Here is a 23,810-nt window from a genome sequence, read left to right as displayed (position 1 = left end):
GATTATGTGTATTCCTTTCTATTCCCATTCAGTCATTACCAACAATCTATCATGTCAAACTTTTCTAAAATTCTATTCATATCTTTTAACTCCTTGTTTTACTATTTTGTCTAGGTCTGAAAGAGTATACTGAAGTTCTCCAATATTAGAGTTTTATCAACTAACTTTTAAGTATTTAGATGCTGTGTCATTTGATGTGCATATATGTTAAATTTTGATATTAATGTACTGTTTACTTCCCCTGGAAACATAATTTCCCTATTTATCTCTTTTTTAAAATCTATTTTTGCTGTTACCTTGTCTAAGATTATCACTGGTACTCTTGAAATATAGTAGATTTTAACTGTAATTTAACTGTATGAATCTTTATTTTAAGTATGTTTCTTACATACAACATACTGGTATTCTCGGCTTCCTAATCTACTCTGCTATGTTCTGACTTTGTAGTGGTGAATTCTTCCCATTCCTATTCATGCTAATTGTGTCTTTTCCCTCATCATTATAGCTTCTTGTATTTTTCCTCTTTATACCCCAGCACCTCTTTACGGAGAGAAACTGGTGAAATATAAGGAAAGTGATCAACCCTAGTGAACTGTAACTGAACTATGATAGTCCTCCAGTTTTTTCTCAAATCCGGATCATTGCTTTTTTATGCTTTTCTAGTTTCCCTCTTCACAATCAACCCTCTAAAGTTGAAGTTTCTTTTGTAACTGTCCCCACTAAGACTACCTTTCTTCTCAAACAAATGCCTCTCTCCCTTTCCTTTCCCTATATTTACCTGCTGAATGCAATGTTATTATTACACCAATTCTTTGTGTATGTGTGTGTATGCCTCTTTGTTCAATATTGTTTGTCTAGTTCAGATAAGATTGGATTTTATGTCATACTTACACTTTTTATCATTTCCTCCATGTTTATACAGTCTTCTTCTTTACTCTAACTATGAATAAATTCTACCCCCTTGTTCCACATTTTTCCACTTACTCCTTTTTCCAGCTTTTCTTTTTCTCCAAAGGCCATCAAATTATAGGAAAAAAAAAAACACCCTCTAGGCTTCCTACACTTCTCTAGAAAACATAAAGATTCTGAAGAGACACTTATCTCATCTCAAATTCCCCAATAGAATACAAGCACTTCATCATTTAGCTCTTTTCACTTCAACTGTTTTTCTAAGTTTCTCTTGAACTTTGTGTTTACACTGCAAAATTTCCACGTAATTCTGGTCTTTCTATCATAAATGATTTAAAAGTTCTCTATTTCACTTGTGATGGAAAGAGGCATCCGCATACAGAGAAAGAATTATGTAAGCTGAATGTGATAAAGGAATAGTATTTTCATCTTTTTTGGGAGAAGAGGGGTAATTGTTGTTTGTTTGCTTGTTTTTTTTTCTTTTCTCATGTTTTTTTTTTCCTTTTAACTTTTGATCTGATTTTTCTTACACAGCATGACAAATTTGGAAATATGTTTAAAAGAAATGCACATGTTTAACCTATATTGGATTGCCTGCTGTCTATGGGAGGGTGTGAGGGAGAAAAATCTGAAAGACAAGGTTTTGCAGAGGTGAATACTGAAAATTATCTTTGCATATATTTGGATAAATAAAAAGCTATTAAATTTTTTTAAATTAAGTTCTCTATTTTATTAAAGATTAATTATTTTCTCCTACAAGAATAAATTAAGTTTTATAAAGAAAAGTTAACCTTTTTTTAAATAAACCTACTTATTTTGTCTTGTGAAAAAATATTCTAAAATATTCTCTCTTTCAGGGTAGTTGCTGCCAAGTTTTATGTGATCTTGACTCTGGCTCCTTACTACTTGAATTCTTTCTTTCCAGCTGTTAGAAGTATTTTTTCTTTGGCCCAAAGCTGGTAGATTTTATCTCTGATGTTCCTAGGAATTTTTGTTTTTAAGTTTTTCTCAGGAGGTAACTCTGAATTCTTTCTAGTTTCATTTTCCCTTTGGAAATATATATATAATGTATATATATATATCAGACATTTTCTTCTATTTTTCATTCTTTTTTATTTTGTTCTAGCCTTTCTTCTTGCCTCATGGAGTCATTGAGTACTGTTTGGTACTATTTGGAAAAAAATTTCTAGTTTCTGTTTTAAGCCATTTATTCTTACAATTTTTTCCTCCAGACTTACTTCATTGTGACCAACCTTTTTCTCCCCCAGGAAACTCTATTTATATATGTAAAGTTATTCTCTTCTATTTGGGAACAAGGGAGAAAAGAACAAACATTCAGCAAGTACTTACTATGTACTAAGCAATATTATCTCCTTTTAACCAAACTGGCATTCCTTCACCCATTGTATTTCTTCATAATCTTCTGTTTTCTTCTGCTTGTTCCTATCTCTAGTCCCAGTTCCTGACTCAGGACTTTATTCCAAAGAGCCAAAATTCCTCAGGTGCTCTTGGCTGAATCTGACCTCCACTTCCCAGGTCTTGCCAGTCACCACAGCAGGATTTGTCTGATCTCAGAGAGAGACAAGCTACAGGGTGCCCAGTCAGCAATCCACAGAGCCAATCCCTCAGATTGAAAGGTTGCAACAGCCTTTATCATCCTCAAATCTTCCCTAGCCTAAGCCTGCCATGGTCTTCCATTCAGCTCATCTGAACTCATGCTGATCCTCCCAGCAGGCTCTCTGCCCCAGTGCTCTGGTTTCTGGGAATCTTAAGGGGTATTCTTAGGCAGATGAAGGAGCTTACTAGTATTTCTATAGGGAATCCTCATCATTTTGGATCTTCTTTTTGAATCACAGCTAGGGCATATGGAAGAGTGAGGTTCCTCTATCCCTTATCATTCCACTATCTTAACCGAAACTCCCAACCCTGATACAACTATAAGACAGCTTGGAGACAAAGATACATGTCAGAGTATTCTAATGGGAAACATCCTTTTTCTAAGCTGACCTAGACAATGCCTCCCTCCTTTGTCAAGACAAAAAGTAGGGGCTTTGTCAAGGGATTTGCTAACATCTAGGTGAATAATCAACAGCCTTCCCCTGATCCCATATGCCAGTCAAAAAAGGAAATGGGGTTGACCTGATATAACTTGTTCTGGGGTAAAAAGCGCTTCAGTTTTTTTACTTTTTGTAAACAAATTTGCTCTTTTTACCTTATTCATTTTCGCTTCATCAACCACATCCTTGGAAATGTCCTGGATTATTTCTGGACATAAGACAAGAAGAATGATTTGCAGTGGCCAAACTGCAGCTTTACGTTTGGTGCTTTCAGCAAAACCATCCACCAAGTCAAATAATTTTTCTGCACATTCTATATGAAAAAAAAAAATCAGATGACACTATTAGGAAAGATAATATAGGTTTGCCCTCTGCCCATGTAGCAAATTAAAGCTCTCATTTCTACAGGAAAAAAATGGGGAGGAAGTATATAAAATTAGCAATTGGAAGCATTCTCCCAAATGTCTATTTATCTTTATCAATCTAGCAGGAAGGAACAGTCCACACAATGTTCTTTTACTTTCCTCAATAGTAAAGGAGGATAGTGGGGGACAAACCCTTCTAACTGGTTTATTTGTTTTTAAACAAAAACAAGTGTTCCACTCAGAACATCCTGCCACCAGAGAAAAAGGTAAATTAACTCAATACAAGGAACGTTACTATTTGTGGTCAAAAGGAAATTAACAGGAGAAGAAAAGGAAGTAACTTAATAACACACAGCCACAGAGATGCTATTACTTAGATACACTTGAGCATTCCTAGCACAAACTTCTTCCCAGATTACATTCCACAAAAGCAGGAAAAAAATCTAATTAAAGGACATAGAAATAAGGGTCTCAGACCAAGTTTTTGGCCAAGAAGACTATCACTTCCCTAGACAGAGAGAAGTATATTTTAGGATCCACATAAGAAATAATTCCACCTGAAAGTACTAATTTCAGTATTGAGGATCAAATGATATAATGTCAAATGTTTTTAAAAGCCTTTGAATGCATGGAACTATTAATTATCATTTTTTTAAAATAACACAAATTAAATCACTCAGATACAAAATGATCTCTGTCTCTGACGTCCAAATGCAGGAAAGGGTCTGAAAAAACCAAGATCATTGCCTGCGTGTGAAAATCACACTCCTGTTGGGCCCTTGATACCACTAGGTTTGAAGAGAGCACAAACAGGGATTAGAGCCTTCTACTCAAAGAAAGACCATTTACAGAACGTCTTCATGGAAGTACCACATGATTACTTATGTCCTCAGCCTTACACATGTAACAAAGATGGAGAGGGACTTGGCTCAAAGCAAAACCACAGTCTCCGAACATAAAATTCAATCACTATCTTACAGGATTTATCTCTAATATGTCAATTTTCCTACATAAAGAAAAAGATTTCAGAGGGAATCTAATTTATAAAAGTTCAATCTTCACTTCAGCCTTCCCCTTGTCTGATTAACTACAGGAAAATAAAGAGAAAGGCAAAGGAGGGAGAGGTTTCCATTTTTACTTTATCTGACATAAGAAATGAGGTTGAAAGTTTAAAGGATGGCAGCCTTGGTCTAATAAGTTCAGAGGGTAAAAGTAAATAAGTCAGTTTATTCTTACCAGCCATATCTGTCTGGGGAGTCTGGTACAGCTTTGTAAATTCATCAGGATAGTTCTCTACCCAATTCCAAAATGCCTAATAATAATTTTAAAAACACACAATTTTACATCAAGGTAATGGTCTTGTCAATTTAGGAAACAAAAAAAAATTTGGCTGAATTATGGATCACATTTCATTATGAATCTATTCCAATACAATAAGCATTTACTAATACCTAGGCACCTGTAGGGACACAGTATCAGGTGCTGGTGATGTAAATGCCAAAAGAAGAGGCTCTGCCTTCCAGGCTTTTGCCACCTTCTTTTGGGGGCAGGATAGACCCTGTAAACAGGTGAGTGTATATAGGATTCTTTGAAGTGGTAAAGAGCACCAAAATCAAAGAGTAATCCTGCAATGTCCCAGAAGAAAAACTGTTCTTTGTTTAAAATAATTATGTAATAATTACTATCATGACAAACAAAATTAAAGTATAACTTAAGATGAAATTCAACAAGCAATTTAAGCAATAAATATGTAAGAAAGGAAAAACATTTACCTTTTCTAGGCTATTTATAACTGCTAGCTGAGCTACCTTCTTTAAGGCTTTAAACTTAAATACAGTTTCTGTGGGAAAAAATTATATATATATGTTAATTATGTAGTATGTAGATATATCGGCACATTTATAAGAAAACCCAGTTTTATTTCTGCAGTCATCCACAGTGATGGAAATATAGGCCATCTCTAAAAATATGCTACATCTTTACAATGAATCTCTTGGAAAGGAAAATACAGACTATAGAAAAGAATGCTTCCTTACCAACCCATTATCCCATATTAGAAACAAAGACTACTTGGATCTTCCATGCCTCAGGCATTCTTGCTCATTTTCCCTCCAGGACAAAGTTTAAAATGGCAACAGACCCACATCCTGTATGACCACAGGGATATGGAGATGGGCTGTGCATTACTGTGAAATGAAAGAGTTCATCCACCCAATAAACTTGTTTCCTTCCCCGAAGGACCTCCAAAAGCAGTAACCTAGATGGCTTTACAAGAGACACCTGAACTGAGCTGAGCTGAGCTGAGCAAGCAACTCTTATTTCTTAAAAGTCAGTAACTAGTTGTGAAGAGTCATAAATCAGGAGTGACACTAGTTCCACTGAAAAACTGTCAAAAAGCTCAAAAACTTCCAATAAAATCCCTTTTTTGTCCAATAGCAAATGATGGATTTGGTTGGTTTTTCAACCAGAAACACAGCAGTCTAACTAACAGATGATACAAAACTTAGTTGCTGTCTGCCAGTAAAATTTTGTATTGAGACACAAGAAAGAGATCAATATTTAACCTAGAAAGAATATTATCTTGTCCATTTTTGAGGTGGTTGTAAATTGCTTTCACTATTCTTTTAATGATGGCAAAGCCAAAAGGGGAGTACAATTATTAATTTTGAACAAAGTTAGCTGACAGCACTATCTCATGAAAGATTCACATCTTGACTCACAGCTAGTCAGTACAGAGAAAGCCCATTTATAGATCTAGTAATTCAGCTCATACATTTTGAATGTCTTTAAAAAAAAAAATTCCAAAAGTCCTTGCCTGAATCAAGTTGTGGGCTAATGAAATATTTGACTTTTAAATCACATCTTAAAAATTATTTCTGCTTTAGACAGGTGACTTAGTTTGACTAATGGATTTTTGGACAAAAGCCAGAAACTTGGATTCAAATCCTGAGTCACCCTTACTATTAGCTGTATCATCCTGGACAAGTCACTTAAGATGCCTCAGTCTGTAAGGGAGAGAGAATAGGACACCTACTTCACAGGCTTCTGTGACTGTCAAGTGAAATGATACATACAAAGTACTTTGTAAATTGTGTGTGTGTGGGTGTGTGTGTGCACGCGCGCGTGTGTGTTTGTATATGTAAATGTGAGTTATTATTTAAAAAAATTCTTATTAATAAACAAGTAAAACAACAACAGATAATTGGTGATGACTTAACAAGGATTTGGTTTTTAATCTGAGATCTAATGTTTTATTATTTTATGAGATAAAACTCACTTATGGAAATTATGATCCTAAGACATTTCTTTGTTAATCTAAATAACAAGGGTATGAAGAGGACTGGGCTCTTAGTAATCAACACTAGCCTCCCCTCTATGAAACAAAGACAGATTTTTCTATCCTACTGCCAAGATAAGGGAATGAGTAGAAAAGTTATCCTGAAGAGTTTTAGTTTTTCAAAAGCCTTGTAAATACTGATTAAGCTACAAATAAAGCTACATGACCTTATGGTTTCTCGCGCTATACCCAAGAAAGCTTGGGCACCAAAAGGTTAAGTGACCCAGCAATCAATTCAACGAAATGAGTCAGCGACAGAAGTAAAAATAGACACTGAGATGCTGGACTCAAGTTCACAATCTCCTTCCTGGGTTTTGTTCCGCCACTGAACTTGGTTAATTCAACTAACAACTGGCTTTCCTGTGATCAATAGTGCCTGAAAAACAGTAATCTGATGACCAGGAACTGCCCTCAGGACCTTCAGATCCAGAAAAATGAAAGCATCTATATTTTGCAGTCTCATTCTTTTAATCAATGCAAATAACACAGAAATATGTGCAATGTTCCAAGTACAGAGTCTCCTGTCTCAAAAGGGATCAGTTATTTCCCCAAGAGTATCAAGAATGAATTGCAACTTCAAAAAGCCGTTTCATTAGGTCATCTGGACAAGCAATTATTTTTCAGAGTGGAATACGAAATTCATTTCCATGTTCAGAATCAACAGGGCTGTGCCATTTTTACTGATTTTTTTCCCCTTGGCTCACGTGGATTACTTTCAGCTAGGCCACAGATGAACATTTCATTTCACTTCAACATACCCTGCAAGAGCCGCTTTAGTTTTGCACAATCCACATTGATATATTGTAATAATTCTATATCATGGACATCAACATTATCTTCTGAGCAAACAGTCAATTCCTGTAACCTGAAAGACAAAAGCAAAAATTGATTGTCTAAATATTTCCAAATATTCCAGAGTTCTGATTCACTAAAAAATTCACAAATAGCACAGGAAAAAGTAATTCTAAAATGTACCAAGTGCATGACTTTAAATGACACTATAAAATAGTTCTCAAAATGTTTACAATAAACAAAAATTTCTAAATTCAATTTTAATCAAGATATTAACAATTATATCTGCTGGACCTCATAAATGTACACAGAAAATATCTGTCCCTCAAAAAAAAAAAAAAAAAACTAATCAGGTAAGCCTTTAAGAAATTTCTAAATGAACAACAGAATTTCTGGAATTTTAAAAATTTAAGTGCTCAGCTCCAAAGTGAGGAGGGCCCACATCCAAATCTGGTCTCGGACATGTACTAGCTATGTGACCCTGGGTAAGTCACTTAACCTTGCTTGCTTCCAAATATATGTGTATGTGTATAAATATATGCATATGTGTGGGTACGTATATATGTGTGTATATATGTATATATGTGTGTGTATGTATGTATATGTGCTATCTGAAAAATGTGTGATATATCAAGTCCTCTCCATATTATGTATTCTTCTACCACTTAATGTATTCCATATATTTTATTTTATCAGTAAGTCATTCACTTAGGGAAAAGCCATATTCTTTGCAGAGTCGGAATCATTCAGATAGTTTCATTAAAGAGGCAGCAGACATGAAAAAGTATTGCAAATCTGTATCCATTTAACTCGATCTGGTTTATTCTAAAAGCTTTTTCTAGGCTGCACCGTATTTTCAATAAGGCTATCAAGTAATTCTAGTAAGAATGTCAAGTGAAGAAAAAGAATTCTGGGCCCCCTTTACATAGAATCTAATTTATCCTAAACACAGAAACGGGATTTGTCACACCAGTGACTATTTGGGCCAGAAGACAGCATTGGCTCGTGTCACAATCGGCATGGAAAGGGTGCACAAGGCCAAAATGCACAGACACGGTGTGATGGCGATAAGAGTCAAGTCAGGCATCAGCACGTTCATAGAACTTTCGGCGGATGCGCCCCCCAGCCTTCTACTGCTAACAATGACCTCCAAAGTTCTCCCTCTCTGAGGCTGCTTCCAGATGTGTAGCTAACGTGACACGGACGACACACCACAGCAGCTCTTCCTGTAGCAACCCACAGTGGGAATGGGAAGGCCTTTTACATGCCCAAAATACCACGGCTGCTCCAAAGGGACCCCAAATATACTCTGACAGGAAGTAAGGTTCAAAACATCAGCCAAGGCTTTCAGCGGCTGACCCCTCGGGCCATTAGCAACAAATGGCAAGATCAAAAGGAAGGCTCAAGAGGAGCCCATTTAATTTATTGTTAATGGGGGTGGGGGGGTGGGGGAAGGGAGTAGTTTATAAAACTCAAAAGGTCCACTGGAAACCAAGTTAAATGAATAGATGAACTGATTAAAACTTTTAAAAGCATAAGTTAATAAACATGCAATAATAGTGCACATGCAGCTATTTAGCCAGCTGTGGATTCTGAAGATGATCTTCGAAAGGAAATGAGCTAAACCACCCTGCTGAGTTCTCTATAGCTTATGGGGCTAAGTTGCTTCCAATCATGTGGCATGCTTGCCACATTTAAAGCCATGACTTTTATCATCCAAGCTGATTCTCACAAATCGTGAGATTTCCACAAACACTTCAGGTCACATGGGCCTTCATTTAAACAGATAATTACATCAGAATGACAAAGAGAGCATAGATTCTCTTCTGAGAACCATGACTAGTCCTACCGGATACGGTATGAGCTATCACCCAAACACGAATCCAGATACAAGCACCGCCTCTAACGAAAACGTAGCATCAGTATTTTACAATGACCAATATTTTCTTATTCCTTCACTTAGAAGAATGATGACAGTTCTGAAAGTGCTCAGCATTTGAAACCAGTTAAATATTTTCAGCCTCTGAGCCACCAATTCTGCCAGCAGGCTGCCAAAGACAAATTTAAAGCCTCTGAAAAGGAAGATTCTGATTGGCTGGCAATGTCTCTAAAAGGCCAGACTCTGGCTTGAAAGCCGAGATATGTGGGAGAAGCAACAGATGACAGACCAAAAGAAGAAAAGCAGGGACAGAAAGTCAGAAAGAAAATGGCCACGAAAGAAAGGCAGCCAAAGCGGAAGCAACTGCCAGAGACCCTGAGAGCACGGGCGAAGAAGCCAGCAGGGAAATGGAGGAGACAAATTCTCAGAGCTAGGCCTTGGAGGCCACACTGAAGACAGGACAAGCCAGAGACTGTACAGGGCCAAGCCAAAACAAAACAAAACCCAGCAGGGCGCTGAAGGCTATAGGAAAACACCAATTCTCACCTCGCAGGCTACCTGGGTAGGCAAACATCTACAAGGGACATAAAAGTAATTAGAGGGAAGACTTCTGTAAGAAGGAAATGTACACCTGAAGGTTTCCGTGATCACACTAAAGAATGTGAAAAAAGTCATCCAAACAAAAGGAAACCTTTTATGTACAGGTCCTTGTAGCTTGTTTTGTTGCATATATTTGTTAACAAATCCTTGCTAGGGCAGAAAGGGTCAGTCAGCCAGCTCGTGTTTATTAACTGCTTACTATGTCCCAGGCACTGTGCTAAGCACTGGCAGACAAACCAAGAGAAGAGAGCTTATATTGTAATGGGGGAGACAATTAGTAAATAACTAATTATAAGAAGACATTCTAAGAAAGGAAAGGGATGGCAGCGATTGGATGGGGAGGACTAGAAAGACCTCCTGCAGAAGATGAGATCGCGCTGGGCCAAAGAAATCTGAGCAAAGCCAAAATCAGTGTGGAGGGAACAAAGCCTTCCAGAGCAATGGGGGAGACAGGTACTGCGAAGGCCGAGAGATGTGTCCGGGAAGGCTTCCTTCCCATAGAAAGTGGCAAGAGGCAGAGTGGGGGAAGGAGACCTCAGGGCTTGGAGACTGCCCATCAAAGGAGGTTCCTAGCCTGGAGATGGGTTCAGGACTCCAAGACCAATTCTGGGGCTCAGCTGGCTGGACTGAACCTCAATGTGTATAAAGGGGAATAAGAGGCAATGAAGTCGACAAGGTTAGTGAGGTCTCCGATGCCAATCAGAAGTGGATTTTTACCTGAGTCTGAGGAGTCAAACTTTTAGAAAAATCATGCTGATTTTTGTGTGGGAGGCGAGGGCAACATTCTGAATGAGAGATGGTGTGAATGGAGAGCAGGCCATGGATGGGACGACTACCAGGGAAGCAAGAATGGGCACTGCCTGACACTGTGGGGAAGCGGGCCACCAAAAACGATATCTAGGTAGCTAACCTGGAGGGGACTAAAAGGATGGCAACACACTCGACAAAAATTCAGACATTAAGAGGAAGGGTGATGAGGGGGAGAGGGGCTACAAGACATGCCGCCTGAGATACTGGCCTGGAGCTGACTCAGAGGAATGAATATAGAGAGAAGCAGAAGTCAACCTATGATTTGGATCCCAGTGTTCTCTAACAAAGAACAAAGGGCAGACCTATGAAGGTTTTCAGGCTTTAGCAAAAATTAATTTTTGTTAAGTTGAAAGACTGAGCTATAGTCAGTCAAAAAACATTTATAACCTCGCACTGAGGATAAAAATAAGAAAAGGAAAGGCAGTCCCTACCGTCAGTCAGCTTACAGTCTAAGGGAATCCTGTGTATGACATTCATTTTCAGAGCCAAGCAGAACGACTAATGGGAGGTTTGGGGGTGAATAAATCGCCCCGCCTGAGGGACTGCAAACAGCAAAATGAAAATCAGCAAAATGTGGGAGAACTGAGATTGCGCAGATTCCCAATCATCTAAGGATGAGCAGCAGAGGGCCATCACCTGTCATGGCGCTCAGTCATTTCAATCATGATGAACTCTTGGTGGCCCCATGGGGATATTCTTGGCAAAAACAATGGAATGTTTGCCCATTACCTTTTCCGGCCCAATTAAAAGATAGGGAAACTAAGGCAAGCAGGGAGAAGTGACTAGGCCAGGGTGACACAGCTGGTAAGTGTCTGAGGCCACATCTGAAACAGGAGGATGGTCTTCCTGCCTCCGGGCCAGACGGCCTGAACACTGCACTACTTAGCAGCCCTTGGAACTATAATCAGAATGAGGCAAAGCAGGTGGACAGATGTCCAAAGGGAGAAATCCATCCCAGCCAGGTGTCAATGGCCATGGAGAAGAGATTAACTTCATCTAAAGAAGGCCAGAACAAAGCCCGGTGGTAGAGAGGGGGAAGGGACTGAGCTGTGGCGGGCAAAGCCAACAGGACACAACACAGACTCTGCAGGCTTGTCCCTCGGCCACAGCTTGCGCAGGCCAGCTCGGACCTGCCAAGGGGCAGGGAGGCACAGCCTTGGCTCTGCCAGCCACTACTTTCTGGGTCAATGGTGGGTCAGCTCAACTTAACACCAAAGGAAATAAGCACGTCTATGGGGTCAAGAAACATCCCACCCAGAAACAACTTGCAGAATGAGGGGTTCCTCAGGAAGAACAGGGATAAAGTAAGAGAAGAACAAGGCACCCCCCCCAAAAAAAAGTTTCCACACTCCATCGTTTACTGGACTTTTGAAGACCTGGAACCTGAGAATTGGGAAAGAGATGCAGCTAGAGAGTTTGATGGGCTATCAACTGGGGAGACAAAGGTCCACTTCAGGAGTTCTGAGGGGGCCAACCTGCTCTGGAGCAAAGGAAACCGCTTCTCCAAGATCTAAAATTCCCTGAGGCTTCTCAACATATTCTACACAAAAAAGAAGCAGAGGGAGATGGGGTCTCGCTTTAGGCTGACTGAGCAAGAAAAATACCAGACCTCAGACCCTCGCAGGCCAGGCTTTTTGAGGAGGCTTCTCCCTTCCTCATTTCCAGGACTTTTCTTTCCCATGAAGCTTTGTCTTCCCAGACTGCAAAGGAAGAAGTAGGGTGAGGTCCCGGGTCAGGTGAGGCTGGAAGGACCCAATCTGAGGCATGGGTCCATGGACCAGTGCTCTGGAAGGGCTGGCCTCACCTCCCCTGCCCCTAGAAAGGAAGAGATCTCCACAATCCAGAGGAAAGCAAGTAAAATGGGCACCAAGAGAACTAGATTCTAGAACCTCTGATGTTGACTTTGTAGCTCTCTTTCCTCCTCTATAAAAAGAGAGAATTGACTTGGATGATCCCTAAGGGAAAGAGAGGACGGAATGGTTGATAGATTCTAGACCCACTTTCTTTTCCCTCTCCCAAAACATGCTTGCTGTAAGTGTTGCCACCCCATCCCCATCTCCAGATACTCAGCCTTCCTAAGAGGAAGGCCTGAAGAAGTAGTAATTTAGCACCCAGGTAATGAAAATAATAGCTCAATTTAAATAGGAAGCCACCAAAATACTGGATTTCTTGAAGGAGGGGAAAAATGTGGAGCAGCAGCTTTTCCATCAGGTCTCCTGGGACAGGCAGACAGACAGACATTCAGGTGAGATTTGCAAAGCTTGCCCCAGGAGAAAAAAGTTCTAGTACTGGCTCTGCAATGAACATACCTGGGCCATGTTTTCTGTGAGTGTTTTTCTGTGACACGATCAGAGGATGCCCCTTCTCTCTGACCCAATACTAACTGAAAAGGCAAAAGATTGTTTAATCTGCAAATACAGTTGAGTGACCTATGCTGGCTCTTGGCTTTTCAAAATAAAAGGTGGCCCTTGGAAGGTTCCTTCTAACTGGCTAAGTCAGGCCAATGATGAACAGAGTCCATCTTAAGACAATTCTCCCAATGCCAGGAAGCTCATTCTATTGCAGAAATGCTGCCAACTCTTCTAACCAGTAATGGTGAATGAAGTGCCTCTGAGCTTAAGAAGAATAAAAACACAAAGCATGTAAGCTCTCTTCAAAGACAATCATTAGTGACAAAAAAAAAAAAAAAAAAAACCACAACGTCATTCTAGAACCATCCAAGGCATCATATATTTACTTGCTGCTAATAAGATAATGTGGATTTTTACTAGCTCTATTTACTGGTTCCATTGTATTTTTGTGCCTTCAAGGTGAGATCGGTTTTAAATTCTATCTTGGCCAATAACAGCAAAGCCACTTGCTTGTTAGACAACTTACCTTGAGAAAAAGAGACTGTTATCTGAAAAGATTTTTCATCATCTTGTTACACTTCAAAATTCAGCCAATGACTCAGAATTATCATATGGAATATTAAATAACCTCTTGGGAGGAAGGGCCTACAATTTGAGCAGCATGGGAAAACTATCTTCACTGATGAAAAGCAGGAGCCACTGGTCATTTCCAGCTGAGTGGGCTGCCTGGGGCAACATTAAGCTAAGTGAATTGCTCATGGTCACAGGAGACATACATGTCAAGGGCAGGACTTGAACCTGAGTTCTTCTGACCCAAAATTCAACTTTTCATACTCAACTGATGCTACTGCTCTACAAATTATTATGGCTATTCTCTTGTTTAATTTAACATATGCTTTTTAACAAGCAGACTGTAGGTAACATATTGGTAGTTTTATATACAATCATTTATGTTCTTCTGTATGTTGAAATGTTATTTATAATTTTAAGAGAAAATTGGGGGAAAATATAGAATATAATTCCTAAGAGAACATTAATTTAACATGGATCTATCATTTAAGTATTCATGGCAAATCACGCCCAATATCTTTGACAGGAAAACCCCAAATGAGGTCACAAAAAGTGTCAGATGTACAAAAGTGCAAAAGGCTTTGGATGAGCTCACAAATGTCCTGGAACAAATCCATAAGATGGTGATGGACATGTTTTTAGCCCCATGATCTTAAAACAGAGGCAAGTGGGAAAAAAAAAAAAAAAAAAGCACAAACAGCCCAACAGAAAACTAGTCATGAACAATGTCAGGTGACAAAGACAGGGAGGTGACAGAAAGGCTGGCCCCAATATCACATATAATCATCTGTGGCTCCAGTATCATGCAGAGTCACCTGGATATACCTTTGATATGGGGATAGGGTTCAATAAAAGAGAAAGGAAATAAAGGGGAAAAAATAACTTTTTAAAAGAATAAGAGAAAGCCAAGAGAGGGAACCTAGCCCTCTGTGTCAATGATAGCAGCATCTCTGAAGGCATTCTGATTAATGAAAGCAACTGTGAAGCTAACTCTTTTCTTGGGGAAAAGAAAACTGCCTTATCTTAGGTTAACTAATCCCACCCAAGCCCCCAGCTGGACGTCTAGCCAAGCTTTCACAAGACAATCTAGAAGAGAGAGAGTGTTTTGGAAAGCTACAAACATCCTTCGCAAGGGAATTCTGAAGGTGATTCTGATTCTTGTTGGTTTGAGGGAACAAGTTGCCTCAGAGTGTTCAGATCACATCCTCTGCCTTCACTTAAGTTCCAATAAGGAAGCCAGGGATCAAAAAGCAATCTAGCACCCAAGACTCAGCCAGATTCTGGGTCATTGCTGGCAGCATCATCACGCTCAGCTCTGTGGCCAAGACCGAGGCTTCTGTTATTCTGTTGTCTTGGACCCCTCTGCCAGCAGGCAGGCAGAGAAGCCAAGAGATCCACTTCTTCTCAGAAGCGTATTTTTAAATGCAGTAAGATGAAATACATGATTTACAAGAGAAATCAACTGTATTAAACTACAGCTATTAAACTCAGCAACTCTACCATCTAGTGAAACAACAGAAAAAATCAGTTACATTATGAGCTACCACAAGTACAGCAAAGTGTGATATAGTTTACAAAAAGTCAAGTCAAGGGCAGCAATTTAAGGTCATTCAATTCAAGGACATTTAGTAAGTACCCCTTTGGGGCAAGGTATTGTGCTAAGTGATAGGTTGTTTCACTAAGAAGACAGGATATTGACACAGAACCCTTAAGAGCTTGGAGACCCAAGGGGATGCAGGAAAGGCTTCTCTTGGGAGAGAGCACCTGAAATGAGCCTCCAAGGAAGCTGAGATTCCAAGAGCTAGCAATAAGGGATCAAATAAATTTCATGCACACAAGAAAACAGCTGTTCAAAACAACTCATTCATTCCCTGAGGAATTGAGGCAGGTGAGGGTTTAATAGGGAGCTTCTGAGGAATACAAGCTACTGAATATCACTGTAAAATTACTATCATCCTCGTAAACTGGTTGTTTTAATTTAATTAAGTGGAATATATTAGCAAGGCAAATTTAGAATCAAACCCCAAATTGACAAATACTCTACACTCTCCATTCTGGATATACATGATGCTTTCATTCTTCTTTCCCCCTAAAAACATCATATTTCAGCAAAAAATGACCACCGCACCATAAGAGCAATATTAACTTGAGAAAGAAAACTGAATTTTTGAACAAAAAATCTGTCATCTTTAAATTAAGTTCATAACTTTCTGGACATAAATTCCTCCATTCAAAAGCCTTAAAACATTCCCTATTTATTGCCTCTGAAATGAAATACAAACTTCTCCCTTTAGTCTTGAATATTTTTTTCCAATCAAGATCCCCCACACTTACATACCCTCAATGGAGTGGTTGAACAGGCCCACCTAGTGTTCCCCTTCCCTGAGATTCCATTTCCTGCCGCCATCTCTTTGTGTGGTTCTGTGCCCTCTTTACTGTCTTGTTAAACCCTAGACACTGCCTTCAAGACCTTCCCAATTATTAGTGTACCACCCACAATGCTACTTTGTATTGATTTTACATGGACTTAGGTATTTACTTGTCTGTGTACATATTAGCCACCTTCCAGCAGAACAGAAGCTCCCTGAGGGCAAGAGCCTGGTACCTAGCACGGGTTCTGGCACACAGAAGGTGGATAATAAATGCTTGCTCAAGTGAACTCCTTTAGCACAGAGTTGGCCTCCCGTGAAGAGGCCCCATCCATTTCGGTCCCACCTGTCTGAAGCCCGCCTTGCTCCCCACACTGACCTGGTGGAAATCCGACTAAAGACGGCATTGAAGTTATTACAGCTGAGGGAGAAGAGGACGCCAGAGGCGGAGCTCCGAAGCTCGGCTGCGTGCTGGTTCCCTTCCCGGTAGGTGTGAAGGAAATGGCAGATTTCCGGCAGCAACTGTTTGACCAGCATTGTTTCATCTAACCTCATCGTGTCCTTTGGCTGCTGAAGTAAGAGCAAGACTTACTGGCTTGTTTCAATGTCCAGGCAGCATAAATCCCCCATGTGGAGAGGGAGTGGAAAGAGACACCTCTGCTGGAATCGCTGGTGAGCCCCCCTCCCTCCCAGCCAAGGCCATCCCGCACTTCAGACCCTGACACTGCCCAGGTGTGGCGGGATGCAGGCACACAAGGCCATTGGCAAAACCCACATGAGCAGTGGGCAATAAATTACCGCTTTCATTCATGTTCTGCTACCGCCTCCAATTACATCCCTGCCCTGAGGACTCCTAAAGCTTCACCAAACTGATGGAAAGCCACTTCACTATCACAGGAAGATGGAAATGTCTATTACTAACAAACTCTTAAGTGATGGAAGCACTGACTCTGACCCGGATCCCTTACACTTACCCAAACTGAAGTTGGGGATTAAGAATGCCAGTCAAGCACAAGGCCCATTACTCTGAGATCTCCCCAAGAAAGCTCGTCACATCATCAAAGGGAAAGCCAGGGAGTTGGGGGTCCCTTTCATTTGGCTAACCTCAGCCTGGTTTCAATCATTCCCTAAAGAGATCAACACTAACCACAAGTGCCTTGAGAATATTTGGCTCAGTTTTAAAGAAACTGCCTCAACTTGCTTTCAAGCATATCTTCATCTACAAAGGCAAATAATATAGAATCACTCAGAGGTAATTTAAGGAAATTCAACAATGCAAGATAATGCTTTTTAACGTGTAAATTAAAATTCTCAAGTAACATATATCTAAGATGCATCACACATCTGTTTCTATTTCCATTAAGCTGTCCCCAAGACAGCAGCATGAGGCAGCATCTTCTAACAATCACAGGCCAGGATTCCAGGGCCATCTTTGTCACAAAGCACCTAGCAAATACAATCTGCCAGTATTCCCAGCACCTCAAAAAGTGTCTGCCTTACAAATGGGCTTCCCAACAGTGTCATGGCAGGTGAAAGCTCTAAACGGGGAATTTATTACAACGATGAAATCACAGCTAGGTATGTGTGTATACACACTAATGGGACAAGTGTCATGGACTAGTCGATGACACTGGCCATTGTTTTTTTTGAAGTTCTTGTCCGTTGGCTCATAACAAATAAATATATACTCACAGAGAATGGCTAGTGAAGAAAAAACTGCAAATAAGGGATCACACAAAAGTTCTATTTAGATTTTGGATTTGTTTTTCTTTATCTAACTCCAGAAAGTATTTTGTAAGCCAAAAATTCACTAAATAATAACCCACATTAAAAATGTGTTTCTTTTAACAGAGATGTACCTAATTAAGTAGAAATGCACAACACTGTGTTTCAAAGTAAGAAAGACACTTGTAAAGCACTAATTTAAGGAGGTGCAAGCTATGTGGCTTTCCCATCCCATTCCCTAGTCTCCCCTTCCTCTACTCAAACTCCATATTGAGAATCGACAGCATTAATAAGAAATGAGAGAGAGAGAAGAAAGAAAGGGAAACAGAGAGAGAGAGGGACAATGGAAAGCATTTATAAGAAGTTTGAGACAGACAGACAGCTGGCCCATTTTCTAAACCTTCTGGTTACCATTTTAAGAGAGAGGAATTAAATTATATAAATTGCTTTAAATCCTACTTGCCTACAGTAATTAAAAAGGTTTATATTCTAAAAGTAGAAATTGACTTTCTACCCAAATATTAACAAAAATTAAAAGGATATGATTTTGAATATCAAAAACCACCCTATTTGTATAGATTTTAACAAGATCATTATGAAAAAAAATGTAATATGGCAATATTTGCCATTGTTTTTAAATACAATAAACAGTCATCCATTCCAAAAATTAATAAAATAAAATATTGAAATTGTCACTAAATCTTACTCAAAAGACATGAATATTTTTTTAAAGAGAGGAAAAAGTAGGTCAAATTTTTGTTCCGCTAACCCTGGTAAATATTTTAACTATATGAAGTTAACTATTATCTAATTAATGAACTAAAGACAGGAAAATTATTTCTCATTACATACATTAAATGTATGACCAGATCAATTCAGGTAACAAAATTTAAGGGCAATCATGGTGTTCTAAATACAAAGATAGTTCACTTTTTTTCTGTATGTACACCAAAGATATTTGGATATAGATAATCAGTTCCAAGAGTAGATTCACAAAACTTACCAAATCACTTACCCCAGCAAGGCATTTTTCCAGTGTATCCAAAATAATTAACTGAGAGAGATATAAATTTTTTTCAGCAGCTTCACCAAATATTCTCTGAAAGGAAAAACATTTAGAATGCTAAACTTTAATGATGATTACCTAATCTACCAGGTCTAAAAAATGAGGTGTTTGGTCAAGCAAAATTAACTCTTCATTGCACATATTTAACTGTTTAGATTGCTTGCTGTCTAGAAGAAGGAGGGAGGTGGGGAGAGAGGGAGAAAAATTTGGAACCCAAGTGTGAATGTTAAAAACTATCTTTGCATATATTTTGAAAAATGAAGTTATTATTAAAAATAAGTAAAAGAAAAAATAAAACAAAAAAATTAACTCTCCCTTTCGATCTCTGAAGCTCTAAAAGCTTTAAAAAGCTTTCTGAAAGACTGGGTTTAAATATCATGTCAAAAGTGAAAAATACTTATTTTCCTCCAGTTCTGGAAGTAATATTGATATTTAATAAAATCACCCATTCTGTTGACCCTAAGATAATCTTCAGGTGTTTACAAAATCAGTCCCATTTTGACCTAGGGTATATATTTAATCTGGAATCCTGACATAAGCATCTTATATTTAATTCCATTTTCACCCCTTAGGTAATGAAGATCAAATCTTTCATTGCAATAAACTTATAATATCATTAGTATTACAAATTCAAATAGTCACAGTCTTTGGACTAACATTATAATGACAACTTATCATCTTAACAGGAAGTTCTATGGCTGACACAGACTTCATTCATTTAACAACTACTCAATGAATACCAAATGGGTCCTTTCACCATTCTAACTGCTATCATGAGTAGAGATAATTTGTGATCAGAAAGTTTCCGTTCTAATTGGGGAAAAGCAACAATAACCAGAAACAACATAACATATACCTATGGTAAAACAATAGTCATGCCTTGCTGTGAGCAACAGAAGGGATCCTTAAGGAGTTGGAGATTTAAAAAAAAAAAAAAAGCCTGTAGTTACACAGGTAATGTACAAGAAGTGAATTCGTTCACAAATTCTCTGACTTCTTTCTTGAAAAAAAGTGAAAATTACCATTCTCCCAATTTATTAGGTTCACACTTCAGGACTTTTACATGTAGAATTTGCTTGAAAAAAACAAATCCTTCAAAGCCACACATATGCACATTCATAGCCAAAGAGTACATAATCCTCAATCCAGGTGGATTAATAAGATTGGAGTAGAGTGATGAAGGCTTTTTGGAATTCCAAAGTTCTAAGTCAGATCTGAAGGAAATGCTGAAGTAGCAGATGAGACACAAAGAACTGACAGATAAGAGCAAAGAGGTTGAATGAGCAAGCTGTGGCCAGGGACCAAAGAGCAGGTGAAAAGGAGCAACAGAGTCTTCTTATAGAACTAAGGAGAAATAAGATTAGAAAGAGCTGATAGAGGGTCCGGAAGGCAGGGCAGAAGGAGCACTTCATTGGCTGGGTAGCAAGGAAGTGACATCATCAAATCCCAATAGCTGGGCCTTAAGCCTAGCAAGGTTATGCAGTGGGCTGCAGAGTCAAGAAAGGAAACCCTACCAGAGGCCCATAAAAGATCCATACTGCGTTGTATATCTAGAATATTATATTTCAGTCACTTTTCATTTAAGCTGGATTTTGTTCTCATTGATAATTTTTAAATGTAATTTTTTAAATGTGCATGCTTAAAATTCTAGAATAAAAGATCTTAAAAATATATTCAGAAAAGATTAGCAACCAAATCTCTGTATGTTCTTGAGTAGCCTCTTCAAGCATATTCTGATCTACACTAAGAGGGTCATTGTTAATAGAGCCAATGAAAAAGCTTTAAATGAAAGAAAAAAGGAGGGGGGGGGGGAAATATGTTGTATCTGTGCTGTCCTACAAGATATGCTAATTAATTAAATGTTCTCTCTAGTACAAGCTAGGGGATAAAAACTTCCCAAAATTGTGCCATGATTAACATTCAAAAATACCCCAGTAAAAACAGCAAATCAATTACTTACCATATTGTTAACATTTTTTAAAATATTGGTGAGGCCACTTATAACCAGAGAAAACTTGTATTTGGAAATGTTGATAAGACACTCCTTGTTGTGTTCAGTGCTGACTTTGGTGTGTGTAGTCTGCTGTCCAGCTTTAATTGGAAGCTAAGGGGGAAAAAAATGAAGCTAGCATTGGTCATTATGATTAACTAAAATTTCACTGAAAATCATGAAATTTTATTTAGAAAAAACATCACCAACAAGTTTTTTTTTTTTCCCTCCAACTTTCCATTCTCAGTATTTGAAATATTGTTGTATTCCCTCCTTCCATGCTGGTTTTTCTATCATTAACAACCTTCTGTTGTTTGCAGGTTTCATCCTTCTCATCTTTCTGGACTCAATAACTCTCCTCAGAACACACTAAGTTCTTGGCCATGTCTTCCACTTCTTTCATGTTCTCATACACTGATTCATTCTCTTTCCCTTCACTGCAGTTTCTGATGAAGAGATGACCATTCTCTTCCCCAAGAGCCCTGAATTTATTTCCTCCATTCTCTTGTATCAAGTTGCCTCCTCTCTGTCTGTCTTTCTCTTCCCCTCCTTACTCCCCACCCCCACTTTCTATCTACTGGGTCCTTCTGAGCTGCCTATTTACACTTGTATTCCTCCCTATCCTTAAAAAAAATAAAGTTCCCTTGATCCTAGCCTCCCCTCAAGTTAAAGGATCACGTATCTATAATTGAAAGTTAAGTGACTATACCCACTCTGGTGGCCACCCAAAACAAGCACTTTGTACACATGACCAAGTGCTTGTAACATGTTGATAAACACTGGAAACATAACATGTACACAATATAGAATGTTCAACTGGAATTCAGCGAAACAATGTCAGTTAGTGATCAGCTCCCTACATGTTAATATGTATCATTGTACTCCAAATCATAAAAGACAGTCTGCAACATCTCACACCCCATACCAAGAAAAGGTAGATTCATGATTTAGACATAAAGGGTGATACTACATGCAAATTAGGAGATCTTTGAAGAAGAGAGGAATTCATGACCAAAGAAGAACTGGAGAACATTATGAAATGCAAAATGGATAATTCTGGTTACATTAAATAAAAAAAGTTTTGTACAAACAAAACCAACGCAGCCAAGATTAGAAGGGAAGCAGAAATCTGGGAAACAATGTTTATAGCCAATGCTTCTGATGCCTCATTTCTAAAATATAGAGAGAACTGATTCAAATTTATAAGAACCCAAGTCATTTTCCAACTGATAAATGATCAAAGGATATGAACCATTTTCAGATAAAGAAATTAAAGCCATCTATAGTGACATAAAAAAAGCTTTAAATCACTATTGATTAGAGAAAAGCAAATTAAAACAACTCTGAGGTACAAGCTTACTCCTATCAGATTGACTAAGATGACAAAAAAAGATAATGATAAATATTGGAGAAATTGTGGGAAAAGTGGGACACTAATGCATTGCTGATGGTGTTGTGAAAGAACTTGTAGAACAACTTGGAACTATGTCTAAAGGGCTATAAAACTGTGTATTACCCTTTGATCCAGCAGTGTCACGACTGGGTCTATATCCCTAAAAGATCATATAATGAGGAAAAGAACCCACATATGCAAAAATGTTTGTAACATTAGTGTAGAATATTTCAGAAAAACTGGGAAAGATGCTATGAGCAGAACTAGGAAAATATTGATCATCACAAAGTTTTGCTCTTACTATGTACAACTACGATAGACTTAGCTCTTCTCAGTAATACAGTGATCCAAAACAATTCCAATAGATTTGGAATGGAAAATGCAATCCGCATCCAGAGAGAAAACTATGCAGAGACTGAATGCAGATCAAAACATATTATTTTCACCTTTTTTTGGTTTGCTTTTTCTTTCTTGAGGTTTTCCTCTTGTGTTCTGATTTTTCTCTCACAACATGATTAATATGGAAATGTTTAAAATGATTGTACATGTAGAAACTATAACAGATTGCTTGCTCTCTTAGGGAGTGAGGGAGGTAAAAGAGGAAGGGAGAAAAAAACTTCAAACTCAAAAATCTTATAAAATTCATGCTGAAAACATCTTTACATTTAATTGGAAAAATAAAATAATATTGAGTTTTTTTTTTATAAAGTAAAAGATGGTATGACAGAGTGAAACAGAGAAGAAACATCTGGATGCAAAATCTGCTTCAACCTTTATGAAGTGAATAGGCAAGCTTAGACTCCAGCCCTAGCTAACTTCTCCTCTCTCTGCAGGTTGCCAGCTCGACTGGCTCTATTAGTTCCTGAGCCAGTCACCTCCAGTTTCTCCTTTACCCTTGCAGCTCACTTTTAGTGTGGCCTTCTCCCATTAGAATTTTACCTCCTGGAGGGCAGATACTACTGGTTCTTTCTACTTCTTTCCACTTTCTTTTCTATTTGTGTTCCCAATGCTTACTAGAGTGCCTGGTACCAAGGAAATGTTTGAAGAATGGTTGGGGATTGTCAAACTCTTAAGATTTAAGGCCCTTCCAGCTCTAAATCTCTCACCTTACAAGGTTTCAGTATTAAGACTCAAATGAGAAAATGATCAGAGCTCTTTGTTAATTTTAGAGTGCCATGTCCATCCAAGTTAAACAATTAGGCTCTTTTCTCATCCTCAAAACTCCAAACTCATTTAATAGGGAGAATGATATAACTATCTATGTTAAAATGGGTGCACCCAGAAAGCTTGGTCATAAGATGTGATGTTTTCCATTTTCTCTTACATGGACTGGCTACAAATGAAAGGCTAAGACTTAATAAAATGCTTGCTAAATGGGATACTTATCTCCAAGAGAGATACTAACACTTAAGTATTAATTTGAATGTATAAGTGATAACAGTCTGTAGAACTGTCACCCTTTGCTAATTGCTGACAGCTTACCAAATTTGATGGTATTTTATACTTTTCAAAACAAACTTGACATATCTTCTATTATGCTAATTAAACTCTATTTCTACTTTGTCATATTATGGCAAAAATATAAATTTTCTTTCAA

General features: G+C 38.4%; 1 protein-coding gene across 1 annotated transcript in view; it reads right to left on the bottom strand.

Moving 5' to 3' along the window:
- NF1 (neurofibromin 1) overlaps nt 1-23,810 on the bottom strand; it is a 236,938-nt gene that overhangs the window by 167,183 nt on the left and 45,945 nt on the right. The window contains exons 2-8 of the mRNA XM_051992369.1: nt 20,791-20,934; nt 18,780-18,863; nt 16,419-16,609; nt 7,427-7,533; nt 5,104-5,171; nt 4,568-4,643; nt 3,122-3,279 (exon numbers count right to left, since the gene is read on the bottom strand). Of these exons, the coding sequence (XP_051848329.1) occupies nt 3,122-3,279; nt 4,568-4,643; nt 5,104-5,171; nt 7,427-7,533; nt 16,419-16,609; nt 18,780-18,863; nt 20,791-20,934 (828 nt within the window). The remainder of the gene's footprint in view (nt 1-3,121; nt 3,280-4,567; nt 4,644-5,103; nt 5,172-7,426; nt 7,534-16,418; nt 16,610-18,779; nt 18,864-20,790; nt 20,935-23,810) is intronic.

Source organism: Antechinus flavipes, chromosome 4 (genome assembly GCF_016432865.1).
Source record: "Antechinus flavipes isolate AdamAnt ecotype Samford, QLD, Australia chromosome 4, AdamAnt_v2, whole genome shotgun sequence".
NCBI classification, from domain to species: Eukaryota; Metazoa; Chordata; class Mammalia; order Dasyuromorphia; family Dasyuridae; genus Antechinus; species Antechinus flavipes.
The sequence above is the reverse complement of the archived record's forward strand: the minus strand, read 5'-3'. Positions and strand labels throughout refer to the sequence as shown.